At 46.3% G+C, this 25844-nt stretch overlaps 5 protein-coding genes across 7 annotated transcripts; 1 reads left to right on the forward strand and 4 right to left on the reverse strand.

Annotated features, from left to right (window-relative positions):
* Positions 1 to 1145: 1145 nt before the first annotated feature.
* LOC117839701 (pathogenesis-related protein 1) lies at positions 1146 to 2066 on the reverse strand. Its single transcript, XM_034720096.2, has 2 exons — positions 1777 to 2066; positions 1146 to 1684 (listed from the first exon to the last, which is right to left on the reverse strand). The coding sequence occupies exons 1-2, from the start codon at positions 1961 to 1963 to the stop codon at positions 1389 to 1391; spliced, it is 483 nt and encodes a 160-aa protein (XP_034575987.1). The 5' UTR covers positions 1964 to 2066; the 3' UTR covers positions 1146 to 1388.
* A 901-nt stretch (positions 2067 to 2967) lies between these two features.
* LOC117839444 (pathogenesis-related protein 1) lies at positions 2968 to 3948 on the reverse strand. Its single transcript, XM_034719780.1, has 2 exons — positions 3661 to 3948; positions 2968 to 3524 (listed from the first exon to the last, which is right to left on the reverse strand). The coding sequence occupies exons 1-2, from the start codon at positions 3845 to 3847 to the stop codon at positions 3229 to 3231; spliced, it is 483 nt and encodes a 160-aa protein (XP_034575671.1). The 5' UTR covers positions 3848 to 3948; the 3' UTR covers positions 2968 to 3228.
* A 6806-nt stretch (positions 3949 to 10754) lies between these two features.
* On the reverse strand, positions 10755 to 11629 carry LOC117837899 (pathogenesis-related protein 1). The gene is made up of 2 exons (XM_034717710.2): positions 11332 to 11629; positions 10755 to 11256 (listed from the first exon to the last, which is right to left on the reverse strand). Exons 1-2 carry the CDS (start codon positions 11516 to 11518, stop codon positions 10958 to 10960), a joined length of 486 nt encoding a protein of 161 aa, XP_034573601.1. The 5' UTR covers positions 11519 to 11629; the 3' UTR covers positions 10755 to 10957.
* A 794-nt stretch (positions 11630 to 12423) lies between these two features.
* LOC117837897 (uncharacterized) lies at positions 12424 to 17139 on the reverse strand. 2 transcript variants are annotated; one of them, XM_072290630.1, is made up of 12 exons: positions 16872 to 17139; positions 16639 to 16779; positions 16447 to 16565; positions 16049 to 16203; positions 15549 to 15637; positions 14908 to 15427; positions 14496 to 14663; positions 14057 to 14238; positions 13882 to 13961; positions 13685 to 13793; positions 12841 to 12915; positions 12424 to 12746 (listed from the first exon to the last, which is right to left on the reverse strand). In XM_072290630.1, the coding sequence occupies exons 1-12, from the start codon at positions 16965 to 16967 to the stop codon at positions 12582 to 12584; spliced, it is 1899 nt and encodes a 632-aa protein (XP_072146731.1). In that variant the 5' UTR covers positions 16968 to 17139; the 3' UTR covers positions 12424 to 12581. The 2 variants fall into 2 exon arrangements, with proteins under 2 accessions (XP_072146731.1, XP_034573597.1); XM_034717706.2 differs by having other exon boundaries at positions 16447 to 16562; positions 16872 to 17138.
* Positions 17140 to 17193: 54 nt separating this feature from the next.
* On the forward strand, positions 17194 to 21926 carry LOC117837898 (uncharacterized). 2 transcript variants are annotated; one of them, XM_034717709.2, is made up of 11 exons: positions 17194 to 17546; positions 17639 to 17722; positions 17827 to 17960; positions 18037 to 18134; positions 18642 to 18730; positions 18818 to 18911; positions 18998 to 19155; positions 19256 to 19326; positions 19501 to 19615; positions 19831 to 20044; positions 21417 to 21926. In XM_034717709.2, the coding sequence occupies exons 1-10, from the start codon at positions 17307 to 17309 to the stop codon at positions 19996 to 19998; spliced, it is 1251 nt and encodes a 416-aa protein (XP_034573600.1). In that variant the 5' UTR covers positions 17194 to 17306; the 3' UTR covers positions 19999 to 20044; positions 21417 to 21926. The 2 variants fall into 2 exon arrangements, with proteins under 2 accessions (XP_034573600.1, XP_034573599.1); XM_034717708.2 differs by having other exon boundaries at positions 17195 to 17546; positions 21413 to 21926.
* The last annotated feature ends 3918 nt before the right edge of the window (positions 21927 to 25844 follow it).

A 25844-nucleotide genomic window follows, 5' to 3' on the forward strand; every position in this document is an offset into this window, starting at 1 on the left:
GTGTAAAAATATTTATGGACAACAATCCTCATTTTAAGAGTTTAAGGTTCTATGCAAGAATTCAATAAAAGTTTTCCATTTTACTCTTGTTTTTTATTTTCTGCTCTGAGTAAAAATAGTCTAACTGTGATATATTCTTATAACAGATGTATAAAAATGGTAGCATTAGAAACATTTAATTAGCCTCTCGAAAAATTCTTAGGTTGTTTTAGAAAACACTTACTATTCCCCTAATAAAAGAAGAAACTAGTCATTCTATTTAAGTTCTGCCTGCACTATCTTTGCTACCCCTAATAATCACAAAAGAAATTGTAGCAATAATTTCAGGTGATCTTTTTCCGAGGCAGAACTTAAACTAGTCTAATTTTTTCAGGCAACATTATATATATTTTTTCTCTTGAGAAATACTTTCATGGTAGTTTAATTTAGACAGTCTTGGATACATATTTTAGTTCAAGAGAATGTTGTAAATTGTGCTTTGGGTAATTGGGTTTGTCTGAGACACCACAATCGAGGCATTGCCGCGCTGGTGCCTCGCCTTACCAAAAACAAAAGAAGCACATAAGAAAATATGAAATCTAAAATTTACTTTTCTCATATCTTGCTCCAGCTTTTTGTAGCGAGCTCAAATAACAAATCATGTAGAAACTTGTGTATACAATATGGCTTATAGAATTTGTGCGTTTACACATGCTAAAATTTGTAAGCAGTATCGAACACCTTGTGAGATGCTGAAAAATATTCAACGTTATATACAGGGGTGGATCTAGTGGTGGGGCGGGCGGGGCTCAAGCCTCCCTACCGCCCGCTCGGACAATGGAACCCCCTTAGCCTCTCCTTGATTTTTTTAGGAAGAATGAAGAAGAAGGTAAGGGAGGGAAGGAAGGAGATAAAGAAGAGAGAGCCCCTCCTAATCTCATGGACGAGATCTGCCACTGATCATATACATGAAATTTGTATTATGTATGTTTATATATATCCGAAAAAGGTGAATGTTCTGCTTAGGGCCTGCTTTCAATGCAAAAGTTTACCTAACCTTCTCTCTCTAGACATGTCAAAGCTGTAGTGAGAAAATAAAAATAAAAATCACGGCTTAGGCTGCCTAAAGGACTCTTTTTTAACTATAAAAGTTTAAAACAGAGTACTGCTTTATATCGGTTTTGTTTTATTTCAGTATAAAAACGAGGAACACACGATCAACACGACAAATATATAAACCATAAACACCCTCCAACGACATAAAAAACACACTATCAAACTTCTCAAACATACATTGTGTTGGATTCTCCCTCATCCAGTACCAGCAGCGTGCATCTCGAGCAACTTCATTTATTTTGACACAGCAATACACACGAAAGTGCAAACACTATCTTTATATAGGAGACGGCTTAGTTGTAGGCATCAGGGTTGGCGACGAGGTACGCCTCGGCGGCCTTGAAGATGGCAGTGACGGATTCCTTGGCTTTGACGATCTCGTCCTTGACGTCCACCCCGGGCAGCAGCTTGTACGTCGAGTCCACCTTCACCACGCTGCCGCCGCCGGCCGCCGGCTCCACCTTGATGTGCGACGTCGCTGTCTCGATGGCCACGCCGATGCCTCCGCCCTCGACGAGCGTCGACTTGCACTCGCACTTGTCAACGTCCAAGAACTCGAGCCTCTCCTTCATGAAGCCGAACGGCATACCTGCAGGAAGCATTGGCAATTGGCATATGAATCCATCTCTGGTTCTGTTAGAATTATCTTGAAATGGCGCGTGAGAAAATGAAAATGCATACCTGAAGTGAAGTTGAACTGCCTGACGCTGCCGACGTTTCCATCTCCCTCGACGGGGTGAGCGCTGGCGACGATGTGGGAGGCCAGCTTGGGCGCCATGGTGTGCCAGTCCATCACGGCGGCGCGGAAAAGGCGTGGCGCGGCGACCGGCGACGCTATCTCGAGGTTCCAGCTGTTGGTGGAGGCCATGGTTGCTGCGAGGGCTTGGCGTTGAGAAAGCAAATGCTACTGCTTGGACTCGCAAACTGTCGCTGCTGCTGGTTTGTGTTTGCTTGGATTGATAAAATGCGGCGGGAGCATTGGGGGGTTTTATAGATCGTTCCCAGCCTCTCAGTTTGGGTTGGTGAGGCCGGCGGGTGATGATCTGGTGAGGCAGCGGTCGTTCTTTTCCCTGAAAGTCCTAAATGAACGGCAATGTCGGTTGAGCCACAATTATGCAGGGTTGGCATCGTGCTGCAGAGCGCTCCTCTCGGTCAATGTTCATCGAATTGGATTCAAATTAATTAAGAAAGCAGGCAAGTGTTCGGACAGAAAATGGAGAACGGAAAAGAATGCATGTAGGTGTTGTTTTCACACAAATTTATTGGTCTTTGTCAGAATCTCATTTGACCTATGTCTTGTCTATATAGAAAGAAAATACAGAGCAAACACCAACACAGATGGCAAGTTAATTATCTGTTCATGCAGGTTGAAACAAATCTTCTCATAGTTTCTGAATTTTTGCTGTAACTGTAACCATGGAGGGATAATTTTGTTGCTTGCCAGAGAGACAGATAACTAACTTGGAATCTGTGTTGATGATGCATGCGTTTATCTAGCATCAGGTTGAAATATTATCTGCTTTGTTCTAAGTTGAACGCTCCCAATTTTCATACCCCTGTGTGCCTTGGCTCTCACTCTTTGTTGTACTGGTAGGAGCAATGGAGCATGCACGAGGTAGGACACATTATATTGCTAGCCTTAAACTATGTATTAAATTATTTCTTTGTTTATTATTATTTTCTTCTTTGTTGAGTATACTAGTGAGAGTTAAAAACTGATTGCTGCAAAATTATGCAATGATACTGTTTTCGAAGCCTTCTCGTTCCAAATTTTGAAAGAGGACACAAGGAATATCCTGCATACTTGTTTCAGAAACTTTTTTTGTTGCAAAACTTAAAAAATAACTTCTTTAGTCAAACTTTCAGACCAGATTACTTCATAAATCACGACTTTATTTCCATGCAAAACTAAGATATGATACACAATAAACAGCGACAGACCAAATCATTACATGACAATAGCAAAAACACTCTTTGACTCCTCAAGTCTAACAGTCTCCTCGGTGCTCTCTCATCCCCCGCACAGCCACGCTGCTTTAGAGCAGCTTTTATTTTAAAATAAACAAGACACAAATACGCAAAGCTTTTTGTGCACATATTTGGACATCAGAAATCTGATCCCACTCGAGCGATTTAGTTGTAGGCGTCCGGGTTGGCGACGAGGAACGCCTCGGCGGCCTTGAAGATGGCGGTGACCGACTCCTTGGCCTTGGCGATCTCGTCCTTCACCTCCACCCCCGGCAGCAGCTTGTACGTCGAGTCCACCTTCACCAGGCTCCCGCCGTCGGCCGTGGGCTCCACCTTGATGTGCGACGTCGCCGTCTCGATGGCCACGCCGATGCCGCCGCCCTCGACGAGGGTGGACTTGCACTCGCACTTGTCCGCGTCCAGGAACTCGAGTCTCTCCTTCATGAACCCGAACGGCATGGCTGCACGCAGGAGCAGTGGCATGGTGTGATGATGAGTTGCTTGATCAGCGAGAAATCACAATGTTGAACTGCTTGATCACAAGAGAAATCACAAGGTTTGAGTGTGAAACTGCTTGATCGATGGCCGGATACTTACCAGAGGTGAAGTTGAACTGCCTGACGCTGCCGACGCCGCCCTCGCCCTCCACAGGGTGGGCGCTGGCGACGACGTCGGAGACGAGCTTGGGGGCCAGGGTGTGCCAGTCCATCACCGCGGCGCGGAACAGGCGCGGCGCGGCCACCGGCGACGCGATCTCGAGAGTCCAGCTGTTGGTGGCGGCCATTGCTTCGATCGACTCGGCTCTCGGTGCTGAGACCTTGCTTGCTTCTTATTAGCTGATGCAAGTAGCTGGAGCTGCAGCTTGGGTGTGTTGCTGGAGCGAGCGGGAGCGACGGGTTTAAATAGGAGCCAGGAGGCTCGGTAGGCGGGGGTTGGTGAGGCTTGCCCCGTTGGAGTCCGGCGAGTGGTGATGGCCGGTGAGAGGTCTGAAGTTGCCGCGCGCGGCGTCGGGCTTTTCCAAATTGGATGGCCACTGTCGGCCCGGTGAGCTTTGATAAGGCCGGCGTCGCAAAGCACGCGTCAGAAACTTTGTTGCGCTCCCGTCAACGTCTAGTTGAAAGACGAACGAAGAATGTGTTGACGGAATTGGCTGTTGGCGCTATCGTTCGCGTGGGCAAATTGTAGGCAATTGAGTATTAGAAAAAGCGATCCGGACGCTGACCGTCTAGATCGAAGCAAGGCATTGTTTGGCACTTGGTTGGTGTGGTTACAAAGAGAACATAACAAACTGGTAGGGTTAAATTGTTACCGGTCCACAGGTTCTAAAGTTCTACTGACCGCTGCTGACGGTTGCATTCACATCCGATGGCTCTTGTTCATCGCTGTAAAGAATGACAAAATCGGTCGCCTGAAACATTAGCACCAACCAATGTTCTATCCGATCCACTCAATACAAGTCTAACATACGCTGGCCCTTGAATGATGATCGAATGTCCATTGGGTCGTCTTCCCCTTGTAGCTGGGGATTGTCGGAGCTCCACAACCTGATTGCTCATAATCAGAGTGCTTTCATAAAAGGTCGCTTGATACATGATAATTTCAGGGTAGTTCAACTATAAGCAAAGCTTCTACACAGAAAAAAATCCCCGGCTGCACTACTCAAATTGGACATTTCAAAAGCTTTTGATTTTGTTGACTGGACTTTCTTATTAGCTCTGTTGCGGCACATGGGCTTCACAAGAAAATGAATCAATTGGATTAGCGTGCTTTTATCCACGGCAAGTACTAAAATAATCCTCAACGGGTGCCCAGGTAGAAGAATCTGTCATGCTAGGGATCTTAGGCAAGGTGACCCCCTGTCGCTAATGCTCTTTGTCCTAGCAATGGAAACTCTAAACTCCATGATCAGGCTGGCCAACAGGGAGGGTCTCCTCATGCCACTAGGGGATAATCTTATGCAAAATCGTGCGTATTTTTATGCAGACGATGTTGTGTTATTTCTGGCATCAAGGTAACAAGACCTGGTTGTCATAGGGGTTGTTCTGGACATGTTTGGAGTAGCTTCTAGTCTTAAAACAAACCTGAACAAATGCCTTGTCTCTCCCATTCAGTGTGACCTGGAGCATACAGTCAGGTTGCTCAACTTCTTTCCAAGTCGCCTAGAACCCCTACCATGTAGTGTGACGATCGGCCCCAAATCTTCCAAGTTAATCTTAATCCGAGCCCCTGATCACCTGTCTTAGCTTCCCAAGCCTAAGTGTTCAACCTCCCGACCGGTCCCGACCCCTGAGACCCGACCCCTCCCCGCTTGTCTCCAGTTCCGACCCCGCAAACCCCAGCTCACCGTCGGATCCTTCTCAGTCCTTCCCAAACGTCCGTTCTATCTGACCGGTGGACCCACGAGATCTTTTTTCCCCCAGATCTTCCGCGACAGGCGCACTCGAGTTGCATGCCCGCTTCAGAGCTTCCCCGCCGCGTGGCTCAACTTCTCCGACGTCGCCGCTCCGCCTCGTCTCTGGCCCGCGACCGAATGGATTCTCGTGCCCCCTTCCCCAATTGCAGCGGAAGCCCTTCTGCAACCTTTTCTGCGACAGCTTGCCTCCCGCGCCCATCATCACATCGCCAGATCCCAGCCGCAGAGCCCGATGTCGCCCGTCTTTTCCGTCACTTCGACACAGTCGCGCCGCCTGGTCTTCGCTACCCGACGATTCCTCCTCCGCCAACCCTGACCACGGCAGCGACAGCTCCTTTTCCCGCCCTGTCAGAAGCCGCCTGACAATCTGTTGCTCCGCGCTCGCCCGCGGCTGCCTGTCTTCTCACCTGTGCGTCCTCGATGCTAGCGCCGTTAAACCGGTCACTTCCATCAACTCTACCGCACGACGACGCCGCCTCCGCCAAATCTCAACCACCGGCATACCCGCTCCTGCGCCGCCCTGACGCCAGAGCCCAATGACCGCTGGCGTCATCCCCGAAGTCTTGCACCACCGCCCTCGTCGCTCAATCGCCGCTTAGGCAGAGCACTCCATTGCTTCTTCCCCGGCCTTCGCGCCGCTCCCCTTCCCACTCCCGCGCCGCTTCCCTTCTCCCTTTCCAGCCGCTATAAAAGGGAATGCGCGAACCCCGCCGGAGTTCCCTCCGTCATCACTGCCTTTCCGCCATTTCTCTTGCTCCCTGCTCGAGCTCCCAGCGCCACTCCACTAAGTTCCTGAGGAACTCTCCTCTCCGCTCCACTCCGTTTTCCCCAAGCCATCCAGCCGCTTGCTCCTCCGCGCTGCGTAAGAGCTTACTTGTGATCCACAAGAAGCACCGCCGCCGCCGGAGTACTGCCGGACCTAGCCGTTGTTCGAAACCTTAGCCCTCCGCCCAAGCATGTTTCTTCCCGACCCCAAGCTTTCCTTGTAGGAAGAAGGTAAGCTGCCGACCCCTGGTCCGCCTCGTCTGACCCTTGTCCACTTCGTCCGACCCCTCTTATCCGTCCGACCCCGGTTCCGTCTCGCCCGACCCTGTCTGTTCCGCCGACCCTTCTCCGCCTCGCCCGAGGGCTTGGCTGTAACCTTTTTCTTCAAACCAAGGGTGTATGTGTAAAACTTGGGAACCCTTCAGCGTTGAGTCTGAGGATCCCTAGCATACCAAATCCTCTAGTTTAAGGGTCAGATCACAAGTTCCTTTCCTCAGACCCTTACCTCTTGATCTCCACCAGCTCCCTTGAACCTTCCCACCCTCCTGCTTTTTGTCGCGAGTTTCTGGGCTCAGACTTGCAAGTGTTGCTGTTGAAATAACCGTCTATGCTAACTAATGCATTGCATTCGTGTAGAGCTGCGCCTCGCCGACGGCTTCTACGAGCTGCACCCAGCGCCAGAAGACGACGATGTAGCTGAGCTCCTGCCCTCTGAAGCCGAAGCCGCCCCAGAAGTCGAGCAGTTCTCTTCCTCCTTGCTCGAAGGCAAGCCCCGGTTGCATGAAAACCCTGTGTTGTTTTACCAAACTTGCGCATGCCTTCTTTAACATGCTTGTGCATTTATGTATAGGAGTTGTTTGGAACCCTAGACGCATATCGTAGCTTCCCATGATCTGAACACTAGCTGTTGGACCGAGTAGCTGCTTTGCTTAACTAGGAGACGGTAAAAGCCGAGTGATTCCCTGTCACTCGCGAATTGTAGGAGTTGGATGTCTACCCTTCTGTTACAACTGTAAGGACGATGGACGGGGCAGGGTTTGGGTAACTTTTTGGTGGTCGGTTGATCGCCCCGTCTATCTATGAAACTTGACTAAGGCCCGACAGTGGTGGTGTTCGTGATCAAGTGTTTGAAAGTACTAACCTCATACTTAGTATGGGATGAGGAAGCCTAGTACCGGATTGAACCTAGACGTGAGCGGTCGCCCCATTGTTCTTGGAACGGAGTTTCCCCTGCTGGATGTCGCACGTGGTGGCATGCGTGGTCACAGAACGGCAGAGGCCGGGTCTGTGGAACCTTGCACCAAAGGAAATGGGTCCGACACGGGTTAGGGGATTGATGGGGAAGGCCGACACAGGAAGCGACCTCCGGGTGCGCGGATGTCGTGAGGTTAGGTTCACCATGCATGGTTAAAGAACTCGAATCGATTCGTCTGCCTCTCACAGTTTGAGACTGCTTGATCGCTATGTCACCCTTGGTAAATGAGGAATCTGATGATGACATGGTTTTGTTGATATATATACATACCTTGGTTGGTTCTATGATTGTCTAGCATAGTTGCAAAACCTAGACCGGATAATGAACGTAGAACCTGAGCTAAAACTTGAAACTAAGGTTCGATTTAGTGCTTTTGGCAAACAAAACCCCTCAGCCAAAAAGCCTTGCATGTCTAGTTCTGTGGAGTAGCTTTACTCCCTGTCAGTTAAGTCTTGTTGAGCTTAGTAGCTCAGCCTTGTTGTGGCTCCTGTTTTTTTTCCAGGTGAAGTTGCTGCTCCCGACCCTTCTCCCGCTGGCACTTGGCCGCCCCAGCTCCCTCCGGGTTGGACGGTCGAGTGGGATCCCTCCTCGGACGGCGAGGAGAGGGATCAGTGATGTCCCGGCTGGCCTCCCCAGGGACGTCCGACCCCGACGTTTGCTTCCGCTAGTGGTTTTACCTTCTGTTGTCTTCCTTGAAAACCTTGTAAAACTCTGATGTTTATTTCATAATCAAACTAAGTGGTCAAGTTGTTAACTCGGTGGACTTGTGGTATTCTCTGGAACCGCTCACCTTCGTGTGGGTCTGCTAAAATGGTCCTGTTCAAGTGGTTAAATCGGAGGAAATCCGACGGCACTTCGTGTTTACTCGGCTTAGGCATGAGCGTCGCGTATTATGCGGCTGAATCGTGTTTAACCAAGTAGATCCGAAGTGGATCCGCCACATGTAGGTATTTGGGGATTCCTCTGTCAATTAAAAAGCTGCGAAGGAATGACTTGATGCATCTGGTGGATAAGATCAGTGATGGTTTACTCACATGGAAAGCAAAGTTAATGAGCAGAGCAGGCCGGGCAATCTTAGTTAAGGTGAAGATGTCAACCATTCCAATTCACACGGCTATCGCGGTCGCCATCTCCCCATGGGCAATCAGGAAGATTGATAGACGCAGGAAAGCTTTTCTATGGAAAGGAACAGAAATGATTTCTAACGGTCATTGTCTCCTAACTTGGATGAAATGTTGTCAACCATCTGTATTGGGAGGTCTAGGAGTTACAGACCTACGTCTCATGGGATGTGCTCTAAGGATGCGATGGTTGTGGCTCAAGAAAACTAACACTTCACGCTCATGGCATAATTTGCCTGATTCAGGGAACTTAAGATCACCCAGTTGTTTTTCTACTCTACTTCAACCTAGGTCGGTGATGGCAAAAACACTCTTTTCTGGAAAGATAGATGGATTGCATCGCGGAGATTGCTCCATGTCTCCTTCAGGCGGTTGGTCCTAGAATCCGCAAAAAAAAGGACAGTACACAAAGGATTGCAAGACAGGAAATAGGTCAGGGACATTACAGGAGCATTGATAGTTTATGTTTTCCTTGAATACCTAAGCATTTGGAACAAACTACAACCGTTCATGCTGAGTGAGGATACCCCTGACAAGGTGTTGTGGAAATGGACTCAAGATAGTAACTTCTCAACAGCGTTAGCTTACAATGCTTTCTTCATTGGACAGTATCTCAAGTGAGGATACCCCTGACAAGGTGTTGTGGAAATGGACTCAAGACAGTAACTTCTCAACAACGTTAGCTTACAATGCTTTCTTCATTGGACAATATGAGAGGCAAGGGCTCTGTGCAAGACTCGAGCGCTGTCTAAATGCAAAATCTTTATATGGCTTGCTATTGATGGACTCTGCTGGACAGCCTCTAGACGCAAGAAGCATAACCTTCAAAATGATGATACCTGCATTCTCTGTGCCCAGGAGTCTGAAACCATAAATCATCTGTTGGTTCAGTGTGTGTATGCCAGGGAAGTGTGGCATCTCATTTTGTCTAAACTAAGTTGGTAGGACCTTGCACCACCTGTTTCTTAAATTTTGGTGGCTGACAGTGAGGAAACGGGTAGACAAAATGGCCAAGAAACCTTTAGACTCTCTGATCATCTTGGTGGCCTGGTTCATTTGGCTTGAAAGAAATGCAAGAACTTTCAATCACGTTTAGAGGACGATGGTGATACTGATGCAAAAGATTATAGAAGAGGCGTCTGCCTAGGTAGCTGCACGATTTCATTGCCTGGCGCCGTTTACGGCAGCCATTCATTCCAATGTATTGTCTCATAATGTGGTAGTTGGGTCGTAACAGGGTGCAAATGTAATATCTATATAATTCTTGTTTGCTAGCAGGTCATCAATTCCAGATGACGCTGCAAGTTCTTGTAACCAAACTGTTCTTCTCCTCTTAATGAATTACGTGCTAAGGAACGATAGCGAAAAAAGATATGTATATGCTCTGTTTTTGCTGCTCTCCTCCCATCTCCGATGCACATATGCCTTGAGAAACATGAACGACGGGTTTTCAGACATCAAGAGACCCATTGGTTGATGATACCGTCACGGCGTCACCCTTTCTTCTTCTTAAACCTTGCTAAAAATCTCTTACAAGAAGCACCTTTCGAACAAACGGATCGATTTCTGACAAATTTACTCTTTCCCCAAATATTCCTCCTTACTCTAGCAAATACCTTCACATGGTTCGCTGTCGACACTCATCACTCTCCACTTCATGCTCTCAATTTTCCAGCTGTACGTGATGATATAAGGGTGCAGCAAACCACAGATGTTGCGGACCATGACGTGTTTAGTCTCCATCTAGTGTTTGAAAATAGCATCAGCTAGTGTTTACTCTGTTTTTTAGTCCTTCGTGCTTTTCTATAGTCATGTTTACTCTGTGTTCCACAGTTTTGAGATGAAAAATGGTCGTTTGTCCATCCTCCTCAAACCTAGTTGTTCATGTCCTTCTCTTGGAGAGGATATGTAAAGTCGGAGCATATTATTCCATCATCTAAAAATAACAGTTCATTTACTTATTCAGTAAACACCAGAGCGCCTAGCATTATATTTTAAAAAAATTGTTGCAAATTCACCAGAGTAATAGTTTCCCAATTTCTATTTGAAACCAGCATCCAGCAAACATTTCTTATTCGGTCACACACTCAGACTCATAGAATTGGAAAACAGAATACCTCGTACACAGCGTACAGTCTACATAACCTTTTTGTTCCCATAGAAAACCATGAGGGTATACATAACCAAACAACACAAGCATCGTACATACCACTTTCAACATCTCGTCCACACACCATGCACTGCATAGAACCGCTTTATTTCGTATGAAAAAAAAAGGAAACCCCAAAGCTCCGCACACGTATTCCAAGGTCGCAATCGCATCCCACTCCATCGATCGATTTAGTTGTAGGCGTCCGGGTTGGCGACGAGGTAGCCCTCGGCGGCCTTGAAGATGGCGGTGACGGACTCCTTGGCCTTGGCGACGTCGTCCTCCTTCATCTCCACGCTCGGCAGCGGCTTGTACGTCGACTCCACCTTCACCACGCTGCCGCCGCCGGCCGCCGGCTCCACCTTGATGTGCGACGTCGCGGACTCGATGGCCACGCCGATGCCGCCGCCCTCGACGAGGGTGGACTTGCACTCGCACTTGTCCACGTCCAGGAACTCGAGCTTCTCCTTCATGAAGCTGAACGGCATGGCTGCAAGAGCAACGATAATTAATCACCGGCAACAACACGTTTGGCTGGCTTGGAGGATGTGCCGCGGGCGCTTACCTGAGGTGAAGTTGAACTGCCTGACGCTGCCGACGCCGCCCTCGCCCTCCACGGGGTGGGCGCTGGCGACGACGAGGGAGACGAGCTTGGGAGCCAGGGTGTGCCAGTCCATCACCGCGGCGCGGAACAGGCGCGGCGCGGCCACCGGGGACGCGATCTCGAGGGTCCAGCTGTTGGCGGAGGCCATTGGTGCACTAGCGATCGGCCGAGCAGAAACGATCTTACGATCAGCTCAGTGCGGGGCAGTGCTGCTGTAAGTTTGAAGCTGCTGCTGCTTGTGTTGCTGGGGTAGTGGCGAAGCGAGTGCTTTAAATAGGCGTCCCGCGTGGCGGGGGTTGGTGAGGCATGGCGGATGGGTCCGGTGAGTGGCGACCGGTGAGGTGAGGAGGCATGAGGGGCGGCTCGGGAGTCGTCGGCTTTTTCCACATCGGGTGGCACCGTCGGTTGAGCACGAGCGAGCGTTAATGTGGGCGGGCCTGAAAAGTGAAAACACACGTAAGAAAGTCTGTTGCCGTTCGTCTTTCCGGAAAAAACAAACCATTTCGTCAACGTTTCGAGATGGATTTGTTGTTGAATCGGCGCCATGGATAGCGTGGGGGAATTCGTGGAGAATAATTAGAAAGGATTAGGATGATGGCCATCGAGATCAAAAGCGAGGAGGCATTATAGCTAGTGCTTTGTAGCTGGGTTGGTGAGAAAGCAAGCAACAGTATAATGCCTGGTTTCCCAGGGTAAGGGTTTGTAGATTAAGCGGTGGGTTTAGTACATAGCGCTCTTTTCGTTGCATCTCTCCTTCCGTGTAGCTACGTAAAGTTTGATAAACTCCTACCTTCTCCATCGCACCAATAAATTAGCTGTTTTGCTTATCTTGGCCCATCATAAATTTACCTGATGCAAACATAACGGTTATGTAGCCCAGCGGTTGGCGGGTTGAGCTGTACCGTACGTCAGCTTGCGGAATACAACTGGAGTGAACTACCTTTTTGACTGGAACAAATAATGGCTATGACTACTACGTATAAACTTTAGACCAGTCAGACACTACTCAGACTAAATGCAGTTCCGTAGCGTCAGAAAAGGTAAAAGGGCAAGGAAACAAAACCACTCGAGTTCGTCTTTCAAATGTAACCTCCATTTGTCAAAATTCTGCGCAACCTTCCCGTGTTGCCTAGTTTTACAAACTTGACTATGGGACATCAAGCTTGAAAATTACAATAACGCACACAAGAATGGGGAATACCAGCGGCAGTCTACTCAGCATCTTCATCGCTATTTTGTGATGAATCTGAATCCTGACCAAACACCATTTCATCGACTTCTTCCTCTTCCTCTTCCTCCTCGGACTGAATAGCAGCAGCAGCATCTTGAATCTCCTCTGATGGCTGCTCAGATGCGTTATTAGCAACCTTGTCAACCTGATGAAAATTCAAATCAGCAGATGATTGTTTAGACATTAACGGAAGCATTACTATTTCACTTAATGTTTCAGCGCCAAAGATGGATTAAAACCTGAGCCTTTATTAGCCGAAGCCGGCCAGAAAGCTTCAGCAGATCTTCAGTTGCGGAGTATCTTTCTGAACACATCTGCAAATGAAGGAATGGCTCAGTTAGTCCTTCCTGCACAAAACTGTGAGTGGCATGCACGCCTGTACTTGTAAACACAACTTGCCAAACACTGTTTACAAAAAAAAAAAAAGAACTGGTCATGTTGACCGGATCGAGCTGATGCCAGGTTTGTTCCAGTGTCATGCCAACTGATATCAATCTCAGGTCATATTTTGGATAGTTCAGACAAATAAGACCTCCCAAATTTGGCATACAAAAACTAGAGAGTATTGTGTAATTTAGTGCTGCAACTAAACAAAAGGATAAAGAAAATATAGATCAAATGTTCCATGAAGTTAGGCCTCTCTTGGAAGGCAAAAAGTTCACAACTCACATGCCCGCAAATCCTATGAAGTCAGCAGTAGTTTATGAGTAACCAGTATTAGATAGCATGTGATCTCCCATATTTATCTCTACACTGGATGTTCCTCTTGACTCAAATTTTCCATATGCATTTGCACAAGATTGTGCAGCGACTGTATAACAGCCTGTTATCAGGGGCAATCAACTTCATACTTGCAATGGAGGCCTCCAAGTTAGTGAGCCACATTCTGCTGTTATCTAATTTCAATCATTTAACCTAGAAGACAGCAACCAATAGCAAAACCTCTCTTTTATTACGACATAATTTCCATGACATTAACAACAATGCTATAAGATGTTCCAAATAATGCGAAAAGTATTCAAGCGAACAAAAGGAAAATTAGATATCCAGCATGCTTCAGCTAGCTGGTGTAAGAAACTATACCTTCTCAAGGTTGCTAATCAGTTTTGTGGATTTCTCAGAGTGAATAAAACGGCCATGAACAACTAATAGGCAGTATATCCACCGCAAAACAAGCTTTGTGCTACCAGATCTGGGGAGACATCCACAAACAGGACAGAATACTCAGTTAGCATGAAAACACACTGGTGAACAAACATGTACATGGGAGTCTTGAGCACCTCATTTTCCATGCAGATACTAAATTTTCAAGGAGTTTGCAAGCATCTTCAGGTTTCAATGATCTTAGATGCACTCGAATCTGTTGAACAACAGCATCAGGAACATAGAACAAAGAAAGTAGACAAGGAAACAAACATATGATGGAACATAGAAATAAAATTCAGTTCAACAAACCTTCTTGCTGGGTAAATTAGCATCAGCTTTTATGCTGCCATCACCAAAAAACTCAGAAAAAATATTAGTTGGAATGCCAGGATGGCCTTCAATGCTCTGATCTACTCCAGTATCAAGGACACCACACTCCCTCATCATGTCTTCAATGCATATACCGTCATCTTCGATTCTTTGCACAGGAACTGAACAAGTAAAAGAGTGAGTGTAATTATTGAACTGTTTAATAGAGACACCAACATAGTGAGAGGTACATAAAACAACAATGCATGTAAATTGAAACTTGAGAGTAACTGCTCCCGAATAATAACATGCAATATGTAGCTCTGAATGGGAAAACAGCCAATTATGCAAGTTCAAAATACCAAACTACACAAGCTGCAGCATTTCATTACTTTTGCAGCATTGAAAAAGAAGAAAAAAATACTTATAGGTTATTTACCTCTTTTCTGTATAGATCTTGCTGTGGTGATGTCACTATGAATGGCAGGCTCAATGTCACCACTGGGTTTTGTCACACCATGTTTCCTTTTCTTTTCCTGCGTATGGAGCTTTGGAAGAGGAAGGATGGCATCTTCGGCATTGGCTCGGTCTAGAGCAGTGACAGTTTCTGTAAGAAAATAATCAAGATTCAGCCCGAGAGTAGCTGCCAAATACCGTGTGATCCTTCTGAATAGAAGTCCAAAGGTGGCTTCCATGCTTCACCCTTTAGAAAATGGCACAAGCAAAGGCACAAGCTAGTACTAGATTTGGCTACTAAAACCTTAAAAGTGTTTGATTTGTGCAATTCCCAATAAAAAGGTGAAGCAAACAAGAGAAATTTTCACCATAACTAACAAACAGTATCACTATACCTTGCTTCTTCACAGTTTGGTCTTTCTTTGTCATGGTGGTTTGAATATTTGGCAAGAGAACTCCATCTTGAGAAATGCCCAGATTAATATCCGTACCATAACAAACCAAAAGTTTTTCAAAAGATGGTTTTACTACAGACCCATAAGCCAGCAGGACATGGGCAGAAGTAGGTCCATCCACTCCTTGAAGTTTCGCGGCAAATATCGAGAATGCCTGAGCTCTTGATAGAGAGGACTCGGACACTGAGATCTTGGTAGGCTTCTTATTACGCAAGTCATCAATGTTACTTGCAGACCAGAAATAGCAGACACCAATCTCGGAAATAGCCAACACGTGTATTTCTCCCTCGTCTGAACATTTGCAGTCTACAAATATTGCTGGGTGCTCCATCGACAGTATACAGTTTGAGCTCTGAGTTTTATCACTACCCAACTTCCAAATGGCAATATACCGTTCCCCAATACCAGATGACAGAACATATTGGCTATCATTGCTAAAAACCATGCTCCTCACAGCAACCTAAGAAGTTTTAATGGGTGCATGCAATAGCAAAAGATTGTCATTAGATACAACAAATAAATGTAAACACAAGCCTTAAAAGAGGAACACCAGTAGGTAAGAAAAGAAAAGAAATACTTGCCGGATGCCCAGAGAATTTTTGAATCTTTTTGTTGCCAGAAGTATCAAAGGTCCTCAACTGGCCAGCTGCTGTTGCTAAAATATTTCCATCTGATAGATAAAATACAAGCTGCGTTTCACTAATGTGAAGTATGGTGGAAATATGCTGGAAATGGAGTGCATATGAAGGTGGCTCCTATGAGGACTTTAACAAAAAAAAGTAGACATATAACTAAATACACATTTTAACAAGCAGCATAGATCAATAAAAACATCATATATAAGTGTCAATGCAGATAGACAGATATTCTTTATTGAGTTCATGTGCCTGTCAGATATAATCCCGTTACATTTGTAGCCAAACTACAGTGGATAAGAGGAACCAAAATTAACCAACTATTTGTGCGTATGCAGCCATGCAGGGCATCCTAGTGGTGTTGCATCCACATAATTTAGTATAAGAGGAAGTACAGTAGAGCAAACATAGTCATAAGTCAAGAAGCCATTTCACAGTTGACATACCTGATGACACAGCTAATGCAGATATTGCTTTCGAAGAAGATCTAAATTTCCCCAGGACCGACCCATCTGAGGCATCAATCCTACAGACCATGCCATCAGCGCCTGCTGTGTACACACTCCGCCCATGCTTGGAGTATGCTACAGCTGTCACGCCCCTAAATACATCAAACATGCATTCCGATGTAAGTGAATTATTGCTTTCAGTGAGTTCAGCTTTGCCTCGCATTTGTAGTATGGCTCTCAATGAGTTCAATGAGTACAACTCTAAATGAGTTCAGCATTATTTTGTTTTTACTAGTACGATTCTGTATTCAATTATTGCTTTGCTCGTTTCAACAAATGGAACTGCAGTTTTGCCTCGCATTTGTACTAACAAAGAGATAAACACACCAACTTACCCAGGATGGCAATCGCTGACCTTCCACTTCCACTGTCCAGCAGCAACATCGAGGGCTAGTACATCCCCACTGCCTGTTCCAAGCACGAGCAGTGAGCTCCCAGCCTTCCTCTTCTTCTGCTAAGAAAAAAAAATAAGCAGGTGAGCCTCCCAACATAACAACTTGTAACGGCTCAAGATGGGGTTCGCTCACCTTGCTGGAGAGCTGTACCCACTTCATGCATGTGTAATCGAGGGCGAGGTGACCGCGCTTCGTCTCGGCGACCGCGCCGACCTCCACCGCGGGGATGTCGGCGAACTCTGTCTGCAGGCGGCCTCGCACGGCGTCCCATACCTGCGCTAACGGCAAATAGAGCGTGTTAGCTAGCCCATGGCTTCAGTAACAAGCAGCTAACGCGAGGACAGCGAATTAGGAAGGTTCCATGCCTTGATGCGGCCGTCCCCGGAGGAGAGCGCGAGGAAGTCCGCGCTGGGGCTGAAGGAGGTGAGGAGGTCGCGGATTGGAGCCGCAACGGGCGCCATGGCCGGCGCGCGGCGGCTGGTCCTCGCGGCAGCGGGGAGAGGGGGTTTAGCCGGCGGCGGCGGCGGCGGGAGGAAGGGTTTTGGGAGGAAGGGCAAGTGGGAGGCGAGCGAGCCCAAGTCACCCCTCCGTCCCTCGCGCGCCGCTTTTCCCGTTTGGGTTCGTTCGGCCGCCCGACACGGGCCGTCGGCCCGGTCGGTTTCGTTTTGTAGCTCGCTTCACGCGGCTGAGCCGGACCGGGAGGGGCTAGGGTTTTTCTGCGCCCAAACAACAAGGCAACAGACATTTTGCCGCCGCACCACTCCCGCGTCCACCCCCCGACCCCCTCACCGCCGCCGGGAATGGAATCCAGCGCCGAGAGGCTTCGCGGCCTCCGCATCACCTCCCTGGATGGGGATGATGACGAGACCGTGGTTCCCCACCAGCCCTCTCCAGCCCCTGGCGCCGCCGCAGCGGATTACGAGGACGATGACGAGGATGAGGAGGAAGAGGCAGAAGTGACCCTTGGTGTCCTTAAGAAGCCGAAGCACCCAGGCCTCCTCCTTCGCCACTTGTTCCCCAGCAAGGCCGGTGGCATCCCGGTTTGTGCACCAACACGATCGTGTTGAGCTAATCTTTTATGCAGTTTCCGGCAGTGTATGTATTGATACTAGTGTTGTGTGGGTTTGTTCAGGCGTGGTTGGACCCCGTGAACTTGCCATCGGGGAAATCCAGCTGCTGTGGCTTCTGTGGCGAGCCTCTGCAGTTCGTCCTCCAGGTGATTTTTTGTGTGTAGTAATGTTTGACACACTGACACTATTACTTGTTATTTGGATGTCGAACCCAAAAATGTTGATTATAATTGGTTTTCGTTTTGTTTAGATTTATGCTCCAATCGAGGACAATGCCGCAGCGTTCCACCGAACGCTGTTCGTGTTCATGTGCCCATCGATGGCTTGCTTGCTCCGAGATCAGCATGAACAGTGGAGTCACAAGCATGGGAATCCATGTAGAAGGTGAAGCAAGTCATATGACTGTAATTTTGTTCAGAGATCTTCAGATTTTGATTTCTTGAAGTGGATTTTGTTGCAGTGTCAAGGTTTTCCGGTGCCAGTTACCACGGACTAATGCCTTCTACTCAACTGAACCTCCAAAGCACGACGGCTCTGACAAGCCACTATTTCCAGGAGGTATTGTTCTCGGCTGTTGCAGTTGATGCTATATTTCCTGCATTATGTAATAACAGAAGCCCCCCCCCCCCCTTTCATATGTAGCTGATGCATAAATATGTATAGCCACTGCATTTCCGGATCATATCTTCAATTGCTGAATTCTTGAAGTTTCTGTTTATGATATTTATTTGTTTCTGCCAATGTGCAGCCTTTTCTCCATGTCATCTGCCTTTCTAAAGTACTCTTTAGGAAGCATTTCTGTATATTATATTTAGGGTACCTATGAACCATGGCGCATGCAAATTGAATTTAAAAGAAGTTTATTTAAAGTGTGTAAGGTACACGCAAATGTACAGCAATTGCTGTTTTAAAATTTCCTGCTTGTGTCAATTTAACGCTGAGGTGCTATAATCTTTAAGTTTGCTATTTCTTGGTAAATGTGTTCTGCTTGTCCCTATAGATACTTTTGGTTGTCATTGTTGGATGTTACTAATTTCTTTCGATTGCTTAACTATGTGTTGCCAGCTCCTGTATGCCACTGGTGTGGTACCTGGAAAGGCGATAAAATATGTAGTAGCTGCAAGAAAGCAAGATACTGTTCTGAGAAACATCAGGTATTATATGTTGAATTTACACTGATTGATTGGTTTCTGACATGAGCACATATCTTGGATAAACGGCCCTTGATTGTTGTTTGTCAGGCACTGCATTGGCGCACTGGTCATAAGAATGATTGCCTCCAGTTAATCAGTTCTTCTGATTCTTCAAAATCTGTTCTTCCGGCAATAGGAAAAGGTGATTATGCATGAATTACTACACCTATTTATGCTCTTAACATTTGAATTGTGATTTTCTGACCTTTTATTTCTATCTACTTGCAGTTCCTGCTAGCACTTCCTGGCCAGAATTTGAGATAGAAATTGACTATGAAGCTACTTTTGATTCTGATAGCTGTGATGAAAATAACTCGAAATCCTTGGTAATGCAAAGACATGGGAAACCAGATGCTATGATGCAGTCATGGATGGATCAATTTGAGGTTTTGAGCCCCATTTTCTCTTGCTTTCTTTAGAATAATCTATGTTGGACTTCTGCTTATGTATTGATCACCATGTTTATTTACTGCTATCTCTGTTTAGGCTGATGCTGACAACAAATGCTGGGCATCTTTTCAAGAGCGGGTCTCAAGAGCACCAAAGCAAGTCTTGAGGTGATATTGTATTGCTTGCATTTTCTCTTCTATGTCTACCATGTTTACTGTGCATTCACCTGCATTTTGCCGTACCGTTTTGGGAACATAGCCCTATTGTTAATGAACTTATTACTTCCATTATCAAGAAAAAAAATCGTTGCCAATATTATGCATGACATGTGTATTGTGCAGGTACTGTCGAGAACCCAACGCTAAACCTTTCTGGGCGTTATCTTCTGGATGTCCGGCAAATGCTGATATCCCATCATGTAGCTCCTGTAAAGGTCCATTATGTTATGAATTTCAGGTTGGTCACATTTGTAGTTTATGACCACAATCCAAATTCATCATTATACTATTATAGTAATATATCCAATATCTCATAGCTTTACAACTAGAACAATCAAGGTTCTAATTTTTTCGTGTATAGACTAATTCAGTGCCACCAAATTTAGAAGTCAAGATCCAAACGTAGGAGATCTGTTTTTCTCATTTACTTACAAATATCTGTTCTGCTTCCAGATAATGCCACAATTGCTTTATTACTTTGGTGTGGGAAACCAACCAGACTCACTTGACTGGGCAACAATTGCTGTTTACACATGTCAAGGGTCATGTGACCAAAGTGTTAGCTACAAAGAGGAATTTGCTTGGGTTCAGTTGTACCCTACAACAACCACGAGGCGTTAATAATATTTTATCAATTCCTCGGAGTAACTGCTGTCCAATGTTGCAGGTTTGAAACTTCACCTGTTTTTCTGTTGCAAACTAATTACTGCTTCCAGTTTGTTGCTATATGTCGTCAACTAGTAAGAAATGGATGAAATATCAATATATTTTCCTTTGCATTTTGGTGTCAAAAGTTTAGCAGAAGCATAAACACTTTATACACCCACCAGTAGAATTGGAGATTATGATGCTCCAACACTGTAGTGACAGCTTCTTGAGGCCCATTGTTGGACCTATGCCTTGACAATCAAGGTACTAGCAGTCAATAGTTGATGTCAAAATTTGGAGGTAATATAAGTTCATTGCATCTGGTTAGATGTGGAACTTATGCTTGACTATGTGTTTCGTCCAGATTAGAAGTTCCCCCCATAGTCTTGTGCATGTGAAGTGGCTTGTAGCTTTGTAGGAACAACCAAGTCAAAAGGAGTTATTGCACCTAGTTCTTATAGATAGATCTAAAGTTACTGATTATTTCTCTGTTCATCCAACATTTTGCTAAAGTAAGTGATCACTTGTAACTAGTGTTGAGTTGGTGGGCTTTATCTGTGGTGTTAGTGACATCCAGTGGAAGTGAGCCTGGTAAACTAAATGTGAAATGTGGCTGAGAAGTTCCCAAAAATTCTCAAAATTAATCACCAGATGTTCTACATCTTAACAAAATTTTATGATATAAAAAATGATAGCATTTTTTACTTACAAAAAAGGCTGGGGAGGGTTTCTTCACTGTTATTTGAATATTTTTCCTTCTGTATATCTCAATTTCATTAGGTTTCATCTTCAGATTTCATAGGAATATATAGAACATACCATCCCTTACACGAGATGACCTAAGAACTTCTGAAAACTCATATCTCTGAATTTCATTAAGTTTCATCTGCAGATTTCATAGGAATATATAAAACATAACATACCTTCCCTTACACAAGATGACCTAAGAACTTCTGGAAACTCTTGAGTTGGATTTTCATTTGAATTTTCAACAGATTAAAAATTTTCACCTGTTATATTTTTAGGGCTATTTTCACCTGATATTTGGCCATTAGTAAACAGTTAGTGTTTGTGCACTTCCAAGCATACTCTCGATGTGTGTACTTTTCCAGGGAGGTCCACTCTGATGTTAAGTTTGTCTGGGTCATGACATTGTTTTCTCCTTCATAGAACTACTCATGCGACCCCTTTTATACCTAGGTGATAGTTTGGTTGCCCCTAGTCCCTAGGACTCAGTGAAATATTAGGTTAGGGCCCGTATAAAAATATGGTCATGCAGGCATGCATTATCAAACATAAAGCCTTCATACAGAACTATGAGCATGTTGACCTGCATTGCCGAAGATAGAAAGACTTCATACTAACTTATTTGTGCTCTATTGTATAGCTAGGTAGGTCCAGGGATCATCTGCATACACTCCAGATCGGTGTTCCAAGCAACTCTTTTTGATACTGGAGATTTTGAAATAGGGAGTGGCAGCAATGTTGCCGGATCATTACCACGCAAAAAATGTGTCCAAATCAATTGGTCGTGCAGTTTTAAGCATCTTCAGACCGTGGTCCCGGGCTCACAATGCTCGGTGCTCGTTACATTGGCTTTGGTCCATTTAGACACTACTCAAGGGCCCATATAGACGTGATGGCAAACAGTTGCATACTTCCATCTTTGTGGTCACCACCATGGGCGGTTTAATAGTGTTTTGTTTCGTTAAATATCTTTGGGGCGTTTTTCTTCTTCTATACACAAGATCCTTGGTATGCTCTTCTTTTTCAGATGGGTAAACCCAAATATTTTGGTTGGTTCAGTCTCAGGAGGTACTCGGTTACATGTACTACACACTTCTCCGATGATGTCCTTTTTCATCATCGGCTAAAATTTTGACGGTGTAGCTTTGGTTTTACATGGGAACATTATGCTATTGCTATGTCAATGTCCATTGGCGTGTGCCAACCTGCGATCGCGCAGCTGAAATCTTTGCGCGTGGTACGCCCGTAGCCTGCTGCGGTGTTGCCCATAATTCATGTTCGGCTCTGTCGATTCGGCGGCGCCATTCGCCATGCTGTTCTGTAGCACACTGTTACGTTCACGGTCGCACGTCTTGCCTTCGTCGAGGCGGTGTTGCCCGCACGATCCAACCGGTGTGCTGTGTGCATGGCCAGGTCAAGCTCGTTGCCTACCGGCAGCGCCCATACAACATGCCAGTGGCCCGGCTTTTTTAGGATAAGAAACGAGGCACCCGGAGGAAAACGCGGACGGAATCCGCCGCGCTCGCGTCGTCGCCGCGGAGCTGTTTGGGAGGATCCCGTCACATCGAATGTTGGACACTAATTAGGAGTATTAAATCTAGACTAATTGTAAAACTAATTATACAACTCCTAGATTAAATCGCGAGATGAATCTTAAGCCTAATTAGCTCATGATTTGACAATGTGGTGCTACAGTAACCACTCACTAATGATGGATTAATTAGACTTAATAGATTCGTCTCGTAATTTAGCATAGGGGTTCTGCAATTAATTTTGTAATTAGCTTATATTTAGTCCTCCTAATTAGTATCAAATATCCGATGTGACAGGGTTAAAGTTTAGCCCTCTCCTCCTACGCAACAAAAAGGCGGAACGCCGAACGCGACGTGCTCGCTTCCGCGGCCGGCGAGTGGAAGAGGCAAGGGCGAGGCGGTGACGATTCGGCGCTGCCGCTTTCGGGTGGCGCAGAATGATGCGGCGCACGCGAGTCGGCACACCTGGCGCGCAAGCGGGGCACGGAAAGCATCAACCGATCGCCCGGCCGGAAAGATCCGAGTCCTGACTGAGCTCTTTTGTTTCTCTGGTGGCCTCTCTCTCTATGTACGACGAGTGGCATGGAGCATGGTCCGGTCCGGCAAGTGGCCGGCCAAGCGGAAAATGAATTCGATAAAGAATGGAGGGTTGGGACGGGTGCGTGCGAGCTTCTGGACGGCACGGCGCTGGCATGTTGTGTTGACGGCGACCCGTGGAACTGGAGGCACTCTGCTAGTAGTTTAATAATCGCCGCTAATCAGGATTCAAGGCCCTCTTATGTGTGTCCGTCCGTGGCCGAGGAGATCTTCGTTGAGCCTGGACGAGTGGACCGAGCTCAGAGATCCGCCACCGGCTTTCCCTCCCCTGCCTGGAGCAGATCGGATCTCCATCAGACTACCACCGAGTATCACTCTACTAAATGGGTCCTGCAGAAAATTGGGCATCCAGCAAAAAAAAAAAATCTGTCGCATCGAAAGCCTTCTCACCACGGGAGCTTTTCTACCGAATTAAATTAAATTTCTACGATTTGTTCCAGTCAGGACTCGATTTCAGTTACCACGCGGTAGAACACACGTGATGCTTTAATTTTTTCTGTTAATGGGAAATTGGAAGGTTAGTCTCAGTGGAAGTTTCATCAAGAAGAGTTTCGTGATTATCAAATAGTATGTCACATCAGCAATTTTGATGATGTGAAGAGAGGAAGTTTTACTAAAAAAATTATGTGAAAGAGTTTCATCACTATAAAAACCAGCAATCACATTTTCTTAGTAACTGTACCATGAAAATTGTGCACTCTAACTGGGCTAACTACGTTACGACGCAAGTAGATGCGCGCACTCGTTAATGTACACGAGGGAAACCGGTCCAAGGTGATGTCACGTGCTCGGAGATTACACAAGCTTTCGCCGCTCACACCTACTCAAAATTGAAACGCATAAACAAATGGACCTTGGAGAGCGACCTCATTCGGCTGACATTGGCAAACAAAACCCTAATCTAGTCTAGTTTAGTTTAGGAATTAGGAGCAGTCGTGGCGGTCCGCCGGTGTCTTAATTGCCCTGCCGTCGCCATCACCGTTAACAGTGGAAAGCCCCACAACCGACACGCCCAGATCCATAGACACCCCGGGGAAAATGTCCCAGATGCCGATGACGGGTGGGACCAGCGTAACAACGAGGCCCACACGTCAGGAGGTGGCTTTCGGTGGGGTGGGGCGCCGGGGAGGTGGGGCCCCGATGGTGACGCGGATGGATTCAGACGTTGGAAAAAGTCACCGCGTCATGTGCCGGCTGCAATCTCCCTGCCTCTGGCCTGGTTACAACTGGCCGCCACCGAGTAGAGCGAGCGAGTGGTGAACAGCGATGGCCGCCGCTCGCTCTCACCGTTTTGACTGCGGGGCGTAACGGGTAGGCTTTCCAGCCCCCAAGCGGGTCTCCATCGCAGCAAATCCTTTTCCATGCAGAACCCAAAGGGCTCGTACTAGTAATTACTAAGGCGGTGCTGTGTTCCTTGAGCTAAAATTTAATCCGCGTGACATTGAATATTTGGAAGCTAATTAGGATAATTAAATATAAATTAATTGTACAGATGGAGGCTAAACGGCGAGACGAATCTATTAAGCCTAATTAATCCATCATTAGCAAATAGTTACTGTAGCAGCACATTGTCAAATCATGGACATTAGGCTTAATAGATTCGTCTTGTCGTTTAGCCTCCATCTGCGCAATGGATTTTGTAAATAGTCTATATTTAATACTCCTTATTAATATCTAAACATTCGATGTGACGGGACTAAACTTTAGAGGGTGGGAACCAAACATCCCCTAAGAGCAACTCCAAGAGTATCTTAAAAAATTCTTCCCCAAAACTATGTATTGGGGGTTCTCCCAAAAAATATTTCCCCCAAAAACATATCGATCCACAGCAGATCGCTAATAAATAGCCCCCAATATTTCAAACACAGGCCACGTCATCGTATTGGGCCCATCGGAAGGGACACGCGGGCATGCGGGAAACAGGATTGGGGGAGGAACGCCAACGCTAAAATATACGCGGTGGCAGGCTGTTTTTTAGCGTCGCTAAAAAATTGGGGAAGGTTTAGGTGGATTGTTGGAGTTCATTTTTCTCTCTTTTTTCCTTAAAAAAGGTATTGGGGGTAAGATTAGCAGCCTCTTGGAGTTGCTCTAAGGCCTTGTTTAGTTCCCAATTTGAGAGTGTCAAAGTTGGGATTTTCCATAAATGCGCAACTGTAGCATTTCGTTTGTATTTGTGAATTATTGTCCAAACATTGACTAATTAGGCTCAAAAGATTCATCTCGCAAAGTACAACAAAGTTGTGCAATTAGTTTTTGATTTTGCCTACATTTAGTACTCCATGCATGTACCGCAAGTTTGATACGATGAGGAATTTTCTTTTTATATAGTGCCAAAGTTGGAATTTTGGTAACTGTTTGTCCTAAATCTTTTGGTGGTGTTTCACTGTTTCGTACATTACTTTTGACGTTTTCCGTGGGTTGGTTTGTCATTTCATGAACATCACCGTTTGACTGCGGACATCACCTACATTTACACTACGTTTGTGTCGGCACCTATTTTTCAGGTTCTTTTCGCCGTATCTTTGCGTATGAAAAACACACGGAAAAGGACTGAGAGGTCCATGACACGTCACACAGTAAGATGCCCCCCAGTAAGATCTGGAAAAGGTCAAAACCCGACACCCGCGAACCGGCAAACCGGGTCACCTCGCCCCACCGTCATAACGGCAAATCAACCGATTAACCCAGTGGCAAATTTAACCAACACTTCCCACGCCACGCTGTCCATCACGCTCTCGCCGGGCCCACCTCCAGGGACCCACCGCATCAAGCCAAACCGGACGGTAAACAGCGATCAATCCCTTAATTAAAGCAGCCGCGTTGGGGCAGGCGACAGCGGGGGGTAAAAAAGGTGTGGAAGCATCGCATCCCGTGTCCGCGTCGTCCTGCGCTGCGCCCCATTCCTTTCCCTCTCTCTCTCTCTCTCTCTCCAGCCGCCCAGCC

This window comes from Setaria viridis, chromosome 9, assembly GCF_005286985.2.
Source record: "Setaria viridis chromosome 9, Setaria_viridis_v4.0, whole genome shotgun sequence".
NCBI classification, from domain to species: Eukaryota; Viridiplantae; Streptophyta; class Magnoliopsida; order Poales; family Poaceae; genus Setaria; species Setaria viridis.

Excerpts from the sequence above, each read along its gene's own strand:
- LOC117839701 (XM_034720096.2), bottom strand. The coding sequence starts at position 1,963 with ATGGCCTCCACCAACAGCTGGAACCTCGAGATAGCGTCGCCGGTCGCC. Across the intron at positions 1,685-1,776 it reads GCAGTTCAACTTCACTTCAG|GTATGCCGTTCGGCTTCATG; the intron begins GTATGCATTTTC and ends TGCTTCCTGCAG.
- LOC117839444 (XM_034719780.1), bottom strand. The coding sequence starts at position 3,847 with ATGGCCGCCACCAACAGCTGGACTCTCGAGATCGCGTCGCCGGTGGCC. Across the intron at positions 3,525-3,660 it reads GCAGTTCAACTTCACCTCTG|CCATGCCGTTCGGGTTCATG; the intron begins GTAAGTATCCGG and ends TCCTGCGTGCAG.
- LOC117837899 (XM_034717710.2), bottom strand. The coding sequence starts at position 11,518 with ATGGCCTCCGCCAACAGCTGGACCCTCGAGATCGCGTCCCCGGTGGCC. Across the intron at positions 11,257-11,331 it reads GCAGTTCAACTTCACCTCAG|CCATGCCGTTCAGCTTCATG; the intron begins GTAAGCGCCCGC and ends TTGCTCTTGCAG.
- LOC117837897 (XM_072290630.1), bottom strand. The coding sequence starts at position 16,967 with ATGGCGCCCGTTGCGGCTCCAATCCGCGACCTCCTCACCTCCTTCAGC. Across the intron at positions 15,638-16,048 it reads TGCATTAGCTGTGTCATCAG|ATGGAAATATTTTAGCAACA; the intron begins GTATGTCAACTG and ends TTTATCTATCAG. Across the intron at positions 13,962-14,056 it reads CTAATTTACCCAGCAAGAAG|ATTCGAGTGCATCTAAGATC; the intron begins GTTTGTTGAACT and ends GTTGTTCAACAG.
- LOC117837898 (XM_034717709.2), top strand. The coding sequence starts at position 17,307 with ATGGAATCCAGCGCCGAGAGGCTTCGCGGCCTCCGCATCACCTCCCTG. Across the intron at positions 17,723-17,826 it reads CTCTGCAGTTCGTCCTCCAG|ATTTATGCTCCAATCGAGGA; the intron begins GTGATTTTTTGT and ends CGTTTTGTTTAG. Across the intron at positions 17,961-18,036 it reads CATGGGAATCCATGTAGAAG|TGTCAAGGTTTTCCGGTGCC; the intron begins GTGAAGCAAGTC and ends ATTTTGTTGCAG.